Here is a 15,103-nt window from a genome sequence, read left to right on the forward strand (position 1 = left end):
ATGATGGAGATCTTTAAACGATGAATATTCAATGAAGAATTTTGAAGTGGAAACTAAACAGTTGCCTTTTGACGGTTGTACTTAATATCTTACAATGAAAAGCTGATAACTAAAACAAGAACTGTCAAAAAAAAAGAATTCATGTTCACGTATACAAATATTCATTGAACTACACTGAAATTTCCAAAGGACCAGTTGATTCTGTAGTATTTTGTCTTTGAATATTTCTGAGATACGTATCCAATTGGTTGACTAATTTATCCACCTAAAACAGTAAGTATAACACATATAAATGATAGGGACTTTTTATTATGTAACAAGCCAAAATTTTATTATTTTCATTATAAAAAAAGAGTATCAGTACAATTCTAAAAAATCTATAAACTAGTTTATTGGACAGTAAACCGATCGATAATCATTTGGAACAACTTCGTCGAAGATGAATGTGATGGTATTTATAACTTGCAAAACTATATGAGACCTTGACGATGGCAAATGATGATTATAGAGGTACATCATGAACTAAGAGTTAGGAATGAACAAAAATGTGAAATATTTGATCTCAGTTAAAGAAAACTGTTGTATTATTCAGCGTTCGAGGTTTGATAATAGGAAACAAGTTTTCTATACACGAGCCAAACAGACGACTCAAGAGAAAAGATCGAGTGAGAGGACGTAAATTTATTGGCTAAACATATATACATATATATCCTTACGCCTGTTACCCCACATGGTGGAGCAAAGGCCGTCCACCAGCATTCCTAATGCAACTCTGTCCTGGGCAATCCTTTCCAGCTGTTATTCATCCTATTCTTGTTTGATTACATTTACCGATGCAATGTGTTATTTGACCTTTCTATTTTCCGTTTCCCTTTAAAATTAGCGCTTGCATCATGATACAGTTTGATGATTTCCGAAATGCATGTCCTATCCACATCAAACGTCTTTTCCTAATTTCCCCTTCAACTGGAAGCTGGTTTGTCATCTCTCACAGTAGACTGTTGCTGATGGTATCTGACCAACGGATATTCAATATCTTCCGTAGACAATTGTTTATAAATACTTGTACCTTTTTCATGATGGTTATGCTATTCCTCCAAGTTTCAACTCCGTATAGTAGAACTGTATTGACGTTCGTATTGAAGATTCTGACTTTGGTATTGGTTGACAGTTGTTTTGAGTTCCATATGTTCTACAACTGTAGAAATGCAGCCCTTGCTTTGCCAATACTCGCCTTTACGTCTGAATCGGATCCTCCTTGTTTATCGATTATGCTTCTCAGGTACGTGAAAGATTCCACATCTTCCAGAGCACCTCCATCAAGTTTGATTGGGATGGTGTTCTCTGTGTTGTATTTGAGGATCTTGCTTTTTCCTTTGTGTATGTTGAGGTCTATTGATGAAGAGGTTGTTGCTGTGCTGTTTGCCTTGACCTGCATTTGTTGATGCCTATGGGATAGATGGGCCACATCATCTGCAAAGTTGAAATCGTCTAGCTGCATCCGACCTGTTCATTTTATTCCGTGCTTCCCCTCAGATGTAAAGGTCTTCATAACCCAGTCAACCAGAAGAAAGAGGATGTGGGAGAGTAGACGGCATTGTCTGATTCCGGTCCTTACTTGGAATGGGTCTATCAGCTGTTCTTCATGCACGACATGGCACCATAGTCCGTCGCATGAGTTCCAGATAATGTGGACGACTCTCTCAGGTACTCCACAGTGTCGAAGAGGTTTCCATAATTTTCTCTTATCCACAGTGTCGAATGCGAGGGTGTTGTTCACGAAATTGAGAGGACAAAAAGCGAATATCTGGCGTTTTAACCGGGTTGGTGGATATAAGGGAGTTGGAAAACCCTGATTTCAGACCAATGGTGAACATGGGCTTCAAGATCCTAAGAGAACAAATGGTGTATGAACCTATTGTTAGTCACCAGCTACCATGGGACTGCATCTACTTACGTTGCTCCACTGCCTTATGGATCAGACCTTTAGGTCGAAGGCTCTGGGTGTGGCCTGAGGAAACCACGTACTTCGGTTTGGGCACCTGGGTAGTATCACAACTGTCACACAAATCCAACGATTTGTGTGGTACATATGTATTTAGTGCCTTCTTACACCAATGTTTATGTGTTTAAATAAATGAGTAAATAAATTGTATGATTGAATACTAGAACTCACTATCTAGCAGAAATTCTGATCCCTTCTAAAATCTTTAGAATGCAGTACAATAAATACATGACCAGTAAGTGTAAGAAATAAATAACTTTTAATCATTGAGCTTTTTATTCGAGAATTCGTTAAACATGTGTGAACCCGAGTGATCTAGTGATTTCAACAACCTCATATAACTAACAAAGCGAACAACACAAACTAACATGAACAACTACGTAGGAAAGTTCCGTTGAGTCAGAACGAAAGAGACTAAACGGTCACTAGAAAATCTTTTGAGCATCTAGATGATCTGAGGGTAACAGAAAGCAGCGAGTGATAAGACAGATTAAATATGACGGAAAGTAAGTTGATTAAGATAATTAATATGACTCAAGGTGAAAGAGGGAGTTTTCGTTTCCAAGTAGAAGTGGATTGGGCACACTTTGAGGAAATCACCCAATTGTGTCACAAGACAAGCCCTCACATGGAATCCTGAAGGTCGAAGGAGAAGAGGAAGACCAAAGAACACATTACGCCGAGAAATAGAGACAGACATGAGAAGAATGAACAAGAACTGGAAAGAACTAGAAAAGAAGGCCCAGGACAGAGTGGGTTGGAGAAAGCTGGTCGGCGGCCTATGCTCCATTGGGAGTAACAGGCGTAAGTAAGTAAGTAAGTAAGTCGATTAAGATAATTAATGTGACTGAAGGTGAAAGAGGGAGTTTTCGTTTCCAAGTAGAAAAATCGGAATGATAGATATCACAGAAAATAGGGTTTGTAATAGACACAGCATATGTATGCAAAACTAATTGCGTAAAAATAAGGGAATGGAGAATAATCAAGACCATTTGAATGTAAATAGTAGTATAAGTAGTGAATATAAGTAGTATAATGTGTGTGTTCCATGAGTATTTAAATATTTATATTGAATGGTATTTTGTATACAAAACACATCAGACTCAAGTTGTTGACACAATATTGATGTCAACGTATCATGAATAAAGCTTTTATATGAGACATTTGCAAAATAATATTTTAGTGTTTTGTTGTAGATACTTTAATGCCATTTATGCCTTCATTCAACCACACACGTCGGGCTCACCAAATTTGACTTTTTGAACGCCACCACTGAGTGTGGTGGTGTATATCAGACGAATATAAATGTTAGTTTGCCGACAGATAAATCATTAATAATTATGTTGAGCAGGGTAACTGGTTACTTGCAATAATTTACATTAGAAAAGGGTAAAGGACAAATGAAATAGGCATTGCCGCGTATACTAAATACATTATATGTAGACATAATTTACGCTGACGACCAATTATCTGTAAATTATCTCGATAAATACGCAATACGAGCAGTTCTGACTGTGAGGTTTATGCAGAACAGTTTCAATTGAAGTAGGACATCATCATACATCCGAAACTCCTAAAACGGATCAAACGTAAAGTGTCACTGACAGTACATAATCACTATAAAACTGAGTCGGATCGCAGTGGTCTGTATACTAAGATTCAATCAGTTTGCGAAATGACCATATAAATTAGATTTTTGACAAGATTGAAAAACTAAGGAGCAATGAGTAATGGTTTTGATCATTTGCTGATTTTAACACATTAGTGCGTACCTTAACAATCCGTACAAAATTGAAATTCTAAACTTTTTATTATGTACACATGTACACATACACTGAAGATGACATGATTCAAACCCAACATCGTGAACACATTTTACATGCATGTTTGATAAGGACACGCCGTGATTGTTTACTGATTCTCTTATCCACAATCTTGATGGCTTTCTCGTAATCACTGAAGATTACGTATGGTGACGAGTTCCATTCAATTGATTATTCGACGATGATCCATAGTGTGGCGATTTGGTCTGTGCATGACCGATTCTTACGGAATCCATCCTGTTGATCTCGAAGTTTTGCGTCTACTGAACCTTTCTTTATGTTTAAAAACACTGTCTTTAAAAACTTTCGTGGTACTGTCAATAGTGTGATGCCTCTGTATTTCTCACATTTGCTCAGATCATTTTTTTCCTGATGAGATGTCTTTCTTTCCAATTCATCGGCACTTGTCCTCCCTTCCCAAATCTTCCTGATTAGTATGTGGAGAATGTTTTCAGTTACTTCTATGTCTGACTTCAGTGCTTCAACTGGTATATTGCCATGTCCTGCTGCTTTCCCACTCTTCATTTGTCTGATGGCCATGTTGACTTCTTCGATCGTTGGTGTAGTGACATCTATAGGAATGTCTGTAGGTTCTGCTTTGATATCCGATTGATTCAATGCAGCTGGTCTACTTAAGAGTTCTTCGAAATATTCTACCCATCTGTTCTTCTTTTCTTGAATCTTGGTAATTTTCTTGCCTTCCTTGTCCTTGACCGGTCTCTGGTTTACTATATTTCCTGCTAGCTACTTCTTCGTGTCATATAGTTGTCTTATATTTCCTTCTCTTGCAGCTTTTTCCGCTGTCATCGCTTGCTCTTCCACGTATTTCTGTTTGTCTGCTCTGATGCTCATCTTCATTTGCTTGTTTGCTTCTGTGTACTCTGCTTGTGTATTGACGTTTTTTGTTCTTGTTCGGTTGTTCATCCTTTCTTCAATCTTTTCCAGAGTTTCGATAGAGATCCATTCTTGCGGCCCGGAATCTCCTGACATGTTGAAGTTAATGCTTCTTTTATCCCTTCTCAGTTTTCCTCCTTAGTGGTTTCTTCTTTCAGTAGATCCTGTAAGGCTTGGAACCTGTTGTTTAGAGTTATCTTGAATTGGTTGAGTTTGTCAGTATCATGAAAGAAAGCCGTATTAAAATTTTATAATACCTTTTCTCCAGTTGTCCAATGTTTTTTTAACTTCAGATTCATCTCGGAAACAATCAGGTGGTGATCTGAAGCTATGTCAGCTCCTCTTTTGGTTATCACATCTTCTACAGATCTTGTGAATTTTTCACTGGTGTAAATATGATCTATCTGGTTCTCTGTGGTTTGGTCTGGTGAGATCCATGTAACTTTGTGTATGCGTTTGTGAGGGAATATAGAGCCTCGTATAACCAATTTATTGAATGCACATATATTTGCAAATCTCTCTCCATTCTCGTTCCTTTGTCCCAATTAGTCCATGTCATCCCATGATATCTTCATACCCAATGTTGTCCATTCCGATTTTAGCGTTTATGTCTCCCGTCAGGATTGTCAGGTCCTTTTGTGGGCAGTTCGCTATGATCGACCGCAGCCTCTCGTAAAACTGATCATTATTGTCGTCGTTTCTATCATTGATGGGTGCATAACATAGGACAATATTCATCGAAATTCTCTTCATCTTTATTTTGACGGATGCTTTCATGATCCTGGATCCCTGAGATTCCTATCCTATAAGTGCATTTATTGTTTCTTTGGACAACATCAGAGCAACTCGCTGATTGTATGGAGCATTTTCCTCTTCGTGACCGGAGTACAGCAACATCTCCTCCGTATTTAACCTTTGCTGTCAAGCCTGGGTCCAATGGGCTTGGGACAGGCAGTAGCCCTAGAAGAACTACAGGCGGAGTTATATATATATGTCCTTTAGAAAATAAAGCCATCAATGGTGAATTTTAAATGCCTTGAAAACGAAAAGCATCTTCTGGTCGATCACATGCACTTATCACTTTGTCGATTTCTGATTGGTCTAATGTATCGTTAACTCGGTTTTACAAAAGTAAGTTATTTATTCTAGAAAACAAATTCTAAGTCTACATAACAACTATCATTATCGACTTACATCAGTTTTATTCACCCAATAAGGTAATTCATATTCACTTGTTAAACTAAGTTTTTTATATTTTGAGAGCATTTGGTTGGCCAATTTTTTGTTTGATTTGGTAAGAAAATTTGCACAATTTAAAATCACTAAAGGATTTTTACTGAAATGTAAATAATTAAGTAATAGAACATTTCAATTTAAATAATAAATGCTATACTTATGAAAATATTTATTTTATAGCCCCCAAATGCCCTGGTACGGCCGAGAGTTGGGAGAGTCCGCTCTCCCTCTCCAAATGCTCTCACATGGCCACGCGTATACAGCCTCTGCCAGGAAAGTCCTACTCACTGCCTTCTTGTGGCGGGAGTCTTGTTTACGAAATTGAGAGGACGAAAAGCGAGTGTCCGGCGCATTAACCGGGTCGGTGGACACGGCGAGTTCACCTAGGGGAGTTGGAAAACCCTGATTCCAAACCAATGGTGCACATGGGCTCCAGTATCCTAAAGGAACAAATGACGTATGAACCTGTTGTTGGTCACCGGCTACCATGGGACTACATCTTCTCACGATGCTCCACTGCCTTGTGGACTAGACCTTTAGGTCAAAGGCTCCGGGTGTAGCCCCCTAAGAAAACCACCTGTTTCAGTTTGGGCATCTGGGCAGTATCACAGCCCTCACACAAATCAAATGAGATTTGTGCGGCGCATATGTATCTGGTGCTTGCTTGTACCAATATTTATGTGTTTAAATAAATAAAAATAAACAATGGGAATAGTTATACCATAGGATTCTAGAAAATGAATGTTATAATCGCGAGCAAACATCAAGAGTGGATGAAGTTTATTTTATGTTATGTAAAACAAGCAGTAAGACATCTTAGTTAAGCCCTGAGAATATGGAAATTAAAAAACACACTTCTGCCATCATAAAGTGAAACTGATAATATAAAATGTGAGTTAAGATAGTATACATAACCGAACAGCATTGTTTTCAATTAGACCCTCATCAGTTCCTTAAAGATTGCAAATTCGCCCTACTGACGAGTATCAACTAACATGAAACCTTTGTCTAAGGTTTCCAGCTGACTACCTCTAGTTACCGAACATATATACATATATATAAGCAGACAGATATACTCATCAGACTCACTTGCTTTGTTTATATGCATTCATAAAAGCTTCATAAGCTTTGGAATATTCATTTAATTTAATTAAACAATAACCCAGAAGACAATATAACATGCCAACATCATGAGTAATTTTTTGATTATTATTATTATCATTTATAGCGCAACGTTGAATTGATCTTTGTTTAATGAAATTAAACAAATTGATTGATGTAGTGATATGTTGAAATGCACTTAACCATTGTGATGTGTGCATATAAATTATGCCCAGATTAATCGATATCCTCCAATCGAATGGTGTTAAGTAACTGGCACGTTTAAAACACGTTATAGACTGTTAATTTGAAAGTGAAAAGGAATTGTCAAAAGAGAAGAAAGTTAGACACCATCTATTTCTGAAGTTAAAATGATATTATAGGCAAAAATCAAATCTAACCATTAAGACATATGTGTACATCGGTAGAATTTTCATAACATAAATCACAAACAGATCTTAAGTAAACCAACACTGAAAACCTTGAGGCACTAGACGTTGATCTCGTCCTAGCGTGAGACTCGTCATCGGTGCCCACCTACGATCGCGCAGACGGGCATAGAGCGTACAATCTTTGGTCTTACACACAAAAGCCTAACCTCTAGACATCTGATCTGGGATCCAAAGGTGTACAAGTCTGACTTTGGTCGATCTACGATATTGTACGACCATCTTCCATTGTCTTTAGCGAGTACCTTCCGCATACCCGACACGATTAAGCCTCACCAGTCACGGCTTCCCACTGTAACCATAAAAGTTGCATCTTGTGAGTATGTGATTATTATTAGTGAAGGGAATTTGTGGAATTTTCATGGTTTAAACCACAAACTAATCTTAGATAGATCACTACAGAAAACGTAGAAGCATTGGACGATCGTTTCGTCTTAACATATATATACATATCACAAAACTTTTTAATGACTTACAGCTACTAGGTTTCTTTTACCCATTAGTGCTACACCAATATTATTCCATAATATCGAACTTTCAGAAGATTGTTTTAATATTGATCGATATTTATTCAATGCCACATCATAATCCTTATGCAGTGTAATAATTACACCAGCTAATTGATTTGCATCAAAATGATCCGGTTTTAAAATAATTGCTGAGCTCAAACATTCAAATGCCAATTGTTCTTGATTGGTTTGGAAATATAATAAACCCAGATTAGATAATATGTCCGGATCTTCAGGTACTAGTCTGTTTTATCAAAAAAAGATTTAAGTTTACATTATATGTTGCAGAAAAAGTGCCGTGATAGTTTCATTCTCAGAAAAAAAAATTAGTGTAAAATGTTTCTTCAGAACTCGTCTGAACCTTGATGATAGATAATGAAGTTTTTTGAGTTGACCACTGCAGTTATATTTCGATTCTTATCAGTTCTGTCTCGGAAAAGATTCAGAAAGCTCCATCGGTTTTTGTCAATTCCGATTACTTGTAGTGAAGTTAAGATATCAGTCTACCAACCAAAGAAGAAGTATACTAAGCAGTTGTTAATTCCGTCCTACTTTATGACCGTTCCTAGCTAATAACTTGATTCTCTGGTTAAATTTCCTTATTGTGATGACCGAGAAAAGATATTCTGTCTGGAACAGTTATTCCTTTAGGTTCTTTCATGCCAGGTAGGTTCCTTTAAGATCGGTAAGAATAAAAGTATCAAGTCAAAATCTAAGGACGAAGTAGTACTGCTAACTGGACAAGATTGTAATGGCGCTAAGTTTTTTTTCCGAGATAACCAGCATCTTCAGTGATGTTACCCTCTCATAAAGAAAGGGAGAGTTTAAAAGTACTCTTAACCCTACTCTATGGATTTCCGTCTTTGGCAATAAGGCCTCGAAAGTACGGAGCTAAAATACTAAAGACTAGTTGCATAAAGGTCCTATGTGAATGACTTCAAACGGTTATCACTTGGATACTGCCGTCACACTTCCAGATCTTCATGACCATTCCACACCCAACTATCTTTTCAGGTACCCCAAGGATCAATATCATTCCATGGTGTGGGAAACTGGGAAGCGACAATCGCTCTTATATCTCTAATAGCGATCGTGGTGCTGTTATTCACGTTCTAGCTTTTAATCTCGAACATTATGACAAATTAGGTAGCAGTCTTCATTAGCTGGAAACATAGGCTCTGAAAGTAGAGAATACTGGTAATTTACTAGCATTTGACCCCTTTAAAACACTTCTTTTGTATTTTGCGCACACTGAATGAGCAATGCTGAGGTTAGACGCAGGGTTCTAGGCATAGATAGTAAACCGGTTAACGGAGTTGTGAGTCGCTATTAATTGATGTATTTGAGATATCTATAACCCATACCTAGTATTTCTTAACATAGCTTTTCCACGGGATTGGGTTGTTAACCCCATGTTCAAAATTTCTCCTGTGGTTGGGCTTAGGACCAGCAGTAATCCTATAAAGGCTCCAGACGGACTTGGTTATGCCTAACCACCACCTAACCTGACGATTAATGTTACCTGTTGTGTTAGTACTTTGGAATAAAGCTGAAGACGGCCAAAACAAGACATGGTATCAGTTTATGAAGCTAATGATCGTGAATTTGGACCACATTAGTAGACATGGACTACCTAGTTAGTGTTCATGCGGTTATCATGACCTATCGTTCGAGAAGTTTGGCGAATTAGCTTAAAATTGGTTACAATCGCGTAAACACATTAACTCATTGTTTTTTGCAGAAGCTGAGGTTCAAAGTTATCTTATGAGTTTTATTTCGCCAATTAACATTTTCTTCTCGAATCATATTTACTAAGCTGAATTTCTTTACAACCACTAATATTGTTACTACTGTTACTATTCTAGCTTTTGTTATGATAATCCCAACTTCCTATACTAATATAATGCGACAAATTGAACCGATCTATATATAAGTGCCAGCTTCTACGCTGCATATAGTCGGCTGATTCACATTAAACAGAATATATTCTATACATTCCAGGAGTCTACTGATATTTCGATGGATATAGACATACGAGTTTAGAAGGTCAGTCCAAAGAGAAGTGCAAATTTGGGTGAAGGAGATACAACTCTACATGAATAAAATTTATTAAGTAATATCCAACTAAAAAAAACTTAGTGGAACATAAAGAGTAATGCATGCAGATTCACCAAAACAGCTGAATTTAGGAGATGTAATAGTGTCCGAAATTATTAAATTATGATTATTGAGAGAATCCAAAAGACTAGACGTTTACGCTTCTCGACATGGTTGTTCAACGAATCGATGATTTTTTGGATTAATGACATAGGATGATCTGATCACCCTTTACCATTCCTTAAACTTATATTCCTACTTTAGTTAGAACTGTTCGCCAGGGTTAGAGTTAAGCTTGAGTTACATATGTTGTAAAACACTTATTCCAGTTTATGTGGGGGATATCAGATTAAAAACATATGTGTACACAATATCACATTCAATATTTTGAACATAGTTAGTTTGATACTAAACAACTCACATTTATACTATAGACAGAATTAATAACTAGACATTTAGGGTGGTAAGGAGAAATCAACAAGAAATCCAACTAATTCAACTCTTGTGGTTGTCAGCACTTATCAGCATGTCTTTTATACAATCTTCATGTAATCCATGCTTTACGTATGATTTAAACCTGTATTACAACCAGTAAAGTTCCCAATAAATTATCCCAGTTGAGAATTTTCCTTTTGTAAGAGGAAGATATTCACAACATACATCAATCGTTAAATAGTAACCAAAATGTCTTAAGCTAAATTCTTAGTTCTGATCGAGTTTTATCAAAACACCACTACAATCTCTAGTGGTCATAGTAAGACTTCTTGATGGATAAAATTCAATCAGGGTCAAGAACTACACAAACATTATGTTAGTCATTGGTGCAACAGTCATTTAGAATAAAATCCATAAACATGGTTGGAACAAATGTTTACAATCTCGTTTATCTTTAGTAATTTCCATTTTCACTATTTCCCAGAAGATGATTAAACTAGATTTCCTGGCTGATTGTTGAAACTGTTTAGTATTATTCGATAAGAAGTTTTGCGGGTATAGTTTATTCCTGATATTTTCTTTAAAAGTGTTGTACAGAACTATGTAGGTATAATTGCTCAAATTAATGATCGATAAAATATTATGGTGTATCTCGTTGTGTGAAAAATAACGAAAATGAGTTTCTGTTCACAATTCCAAATAACTTGTGACTGTTTGAATTCCTCGTTTATATTTATAGAGATATATACATATAGAGATAGAGAGGGAAAGGGAGATTCAACGTACGAGGTTGCTTTCTTCAACGTTGCGATAGCAGAATTTATTGAGCTCTTTTCTAAATGAATTTTTGCTAACCATTTCAATGGTTTAATGCTTTTTGTAAGTTTACATGATTTTTTAAAATACTTTTCAGCCTAAAGAAATAAATTGAATGGAATCAGGATAATTTATTACTATACTCTAACCGATTCAAATTGTTTCATGTAGAAATAACATACACCTTGTCCAAATGGTATTTCCTGACAAAAATGTAAGAAGATGGAGCTAGCAGATTATTACCCAATCATTTTGATTAAGTTTTAAAGCATCTTGATAGATTTCCAATGCTTCATTATGATGACCTTGTAGATGCCTGTAGAGAAACAAAAGTACACATGATACATATGTTTCAATGATTAGGTCATATTTATGTTCAAAGTGATGCTTAGAAACAGTACAGTAATTAATCAGTTTATTGGAAGAGTACTTGAATTATTTCATATTTGGATCTTAATGTCTTCTGCATAATCAGTTATAAAAAAGCATCGGTTAACGTATTATTTTATAGGACAGAAAGGATATGTACCATTAGCGATCTAGGAGAATTGACAGACGTCGAAACGATTCTGAGAGACAAATAACTTCGGGAACTTATCTACAATTAAAGAAAAACTAAAAACCAGCTTTTACCTATCTCACTCTTAGGGGTGATAATTTTGCGAAGATAGTCAGTAGAAGATTAGAACCTACATTAGCTAGAGCCTAAGCTGCCGCCAAACTGTTAATCCTGATTACAGCAACATGTAAAATTTGATAAATTAAAAATCGCCATACTGCTTTACACACAAAAAAGGCAAATTTTATTTATTCAAAAATATTTATATGAAGAATGATAACAACAATAATGACACTTACAATGACTTTGCAATTTGCTTTATTATATCAACTGACTTATTGTTATGCTCCAAACACTTGAATAGACTATTTAAAGATTGTTGTATACACCCACCAAGTCGATTAATTAGACTTAAACAATACAAATGATAATCGTCATTTAACGTGAATTGCCCATTAGTACAATTTTTTATAATATCTGTACATTTGGAAAATGCTGATTGTGTATAAAGGGTATGTAACAACCAATTCACACTCTCAATTGGTTGAATATATAAAGACTCTTATGTATAAAGAAAGTTATTTTTAGAAAGTGAAATGACTCACCTTTATGCATCATTCAACCAAGCATTTGTGAAGAGTATTTTGCCGAACAACGCCGACTGAATAATAATGGGGATGGTAGAAAAGTCTGCTTGACTTCAAACAAAATGATTTAAGTTGAGAGGAGAAAATGAAATAAATTGAAAGGGTATTTATTGTCTTATTTTACGTATCAAGTATTCTAAAAACAAAAATTGATAATTATTTGAGGTTTTTCTTATCAAGTGTGTAGTCAAAATATTACTCTCAAAAATCATGTAAGGTAACTTATTTGGAACTACTTTTGTCGTAACTATTCTTCTATCAACAAAATATGGTATTTTATATAGTAATGATAATATCCAACGAAACGTTTTCGTTAGAAATGGTCTATTCAATAAAATAGATAACTAAGGCTTTTGATGAACCCTGATAAAACTCTAAGGAGAGGTAAGAGACGCTGAAGACCATATATAGAAATGAAAGATTGGGGGAATTGTTTCTCTGAAATCGAGCTAAGTGTTTTGGTAGGGGCCGTGATAAATTTAAGGGGAACGCAAAACTAACAAGACTGGTCACCCTCTGTGTTAGTGAAAACAATAAAACTTGAAGTGGTTAGCAAGCCAGAATTCTTAGCAATTCCAGGAGTATCTCGTATAGCGGAAATGGGAACCAAAAAAGAAAGGAGGCAAACACGGAGTGTCCTTTGAGAGATATAAAATTAATTTACCCCAAAATGTGTGAAATAAGTTTTTCAAGACCATGTTTCGTGTATTTACTTGACAGATAATGTATACTGTACTACAGCATAAGATATTGTCTTTGGTGTTTTTCTCACTTACAAAACAGTACGCTCAATTATGCGTAGGCTAGGCTATTCTTCCAGATTCCGTAATTTACATGAGTATCAAATCAAATGAACTCTCATGAACAAACCTGATTCTTGGCATCGAAAAATATTTGATACCCTACTTCTTACTTGTGACATCTAACTATTCAATTTTTTAAAATTTTTTATTCCTATGCCTTCATGATTATTTTTAGTAATTAACATCTTGTGATTAACACATTACTTTTAGAGATAATGCTAAATTTAAGTAATTTCATTATTGTTATTAAGTTTACACTTAAAAGAGGAACTTGTATAATATTTTGAAGTCAGATTGATGACATTTTGTACAATTTATGCTGTTAATGTATTCATTGGAATATTTACTAGACAGATTGTTTCTTCTTAAAATATTCGCTAAACAATAATGTGGTGTCGGCCCATAAAGTCAACAGCCGTTGGTTTGATGCATGTTTTGAAATGAGGGCTACGTGGTTGAAGACAATGCAATAAACCAAATCAGAAGTTGGAGACGTTGTGTGACAAGGCTTAAAGTAAATCATGATAGTAGGAATACATTCACTTTATCTTACTTTTGATCTTCAGTCCTAGTATTTTTCATAAATGCTGTCTAAATTCTTTTCAAACTGTATGGTATACCTTTTTAATTTGTTGTTTATGATCAACTGAATTTCGCCGTTGTTTATGAAAGAAATAAAAATGACCAATCTCTGGACGTGGGGAAAGGCTTTTACCGCTTTCAGTTTATGTGGAATTTCCTTCCTATTTCCCTAAGCATAGGAGCTAAAGCTTTTGAGGCAGAGAAGTCAAACTAAGAGAATACATTCTCACTACAGGAGTATCCGATTTGATTTCAAAAAAAGAAAGGATAACAACACGTCGACTTACAACTATGTAAAATACTAGCTAAACCAACAGCAGAATGATCCAAAAATGTCTAACCTAAATAATTTCCCATCATAAATCTCAATTGAAAAAGACATGTACAGATGTATATCAGGGGTCTTGCTTTTTGCACCATGTAGTGAAATGCAGGAATCCTCCAACAAAATATGCACTAACAACACCTTCTGATGATGTGTTTGAAGCATGGTTAGACCCAAAAATTACAAAGACTTATATAGGTCATTCGATATGCTATCCCTAGTAGTTAAGACAGATGTTTGACTAACCTTCAGACTTTAAAAGGAAGGGTCTTTGACATATACAACGGCTTCAAGTGTTGAGTGATTAAAACAAAATAAGCTAGGGGTCCGTTGCTTGCGATGAGAAAAATAATAGAGTTAAAATCCGAGTACTAAAATAAATCCTTTGTTTCGGAAGGCACGTAAATAATTTGACTGAGTCCCGACCCAGTCTGTGTTGGGAGGCTGAATTTTGAGAATTAGGAGGGAGATGCAGGTGATAATAAGCTAGACAGGAAGTAGTTTGATCATGATAATAGCAGGAAAATTATGTGATATGCATCATTCAAATGAGAGATCACAATCCATCGGCGAAAACGTGTTTGTTTATTCTCGTCTTGGGGCTAACCACTGATGGTGCTGTGGTCACTTCGGCTGAATGGGAGGAACTCATGATGAACAAAGTGAAAGCGTATTTGGTGATTCTCCTCTTTATGTTAATTATTCAGAGAATCGCCTTTAGGAGCGTGGTGAAGATGTTCTGAGAGTATGCTTGTGTTGTGGTGGCCTGGTGTACTTTATATATTGTATGCCATTACAAGATTATAGAAACTATCCTATAAC

General features: G+C 35.8%; 1 protein-coding gene across 1 annotated transcript; it reads right to left on the reverse strand.

Moving 5' to 3' along the window:
- Smp_029480 (bardet-biedl syndrome 4-like protein) lies at positions 1–11,704 on the reverse strand (the record flags this gene model as incomplete). The annotated part of the gene is made up of 7 exons (XM_018791259.1): positions 1–265; positions 5,917–6,058; positions 7,048–7,358; positions 7,985–8,261; positions 11,336–11,463; positions 11,515–11,568; positions 11,609–11,704. Coding segments are annotated over 7 exons (1,104 nt in total), but the record flags the coding sequence as incomplete, so codon positions are not given.
- Between the last annotated feature and the right edge of the window lie 3,399 nt (positions 11,705–15,103).

The sequence above is a fragment of the Schistosoma mansoni genome (assembly GCF_000237925.1).
Source record: "Schistosoma mansoni, WGS project CABG00000000 data, chromosome 3 unplaced supercontig 0124, strain Puerto Rico, whole genome shotgun sequence".
Taxonomy (NCBI): Eukaryota; Metazoa; Platyhelminthes; class Trematoda; order Strigeidida; family Schistosomatidae; genus Schistosoma; species Schistosoma mansoni.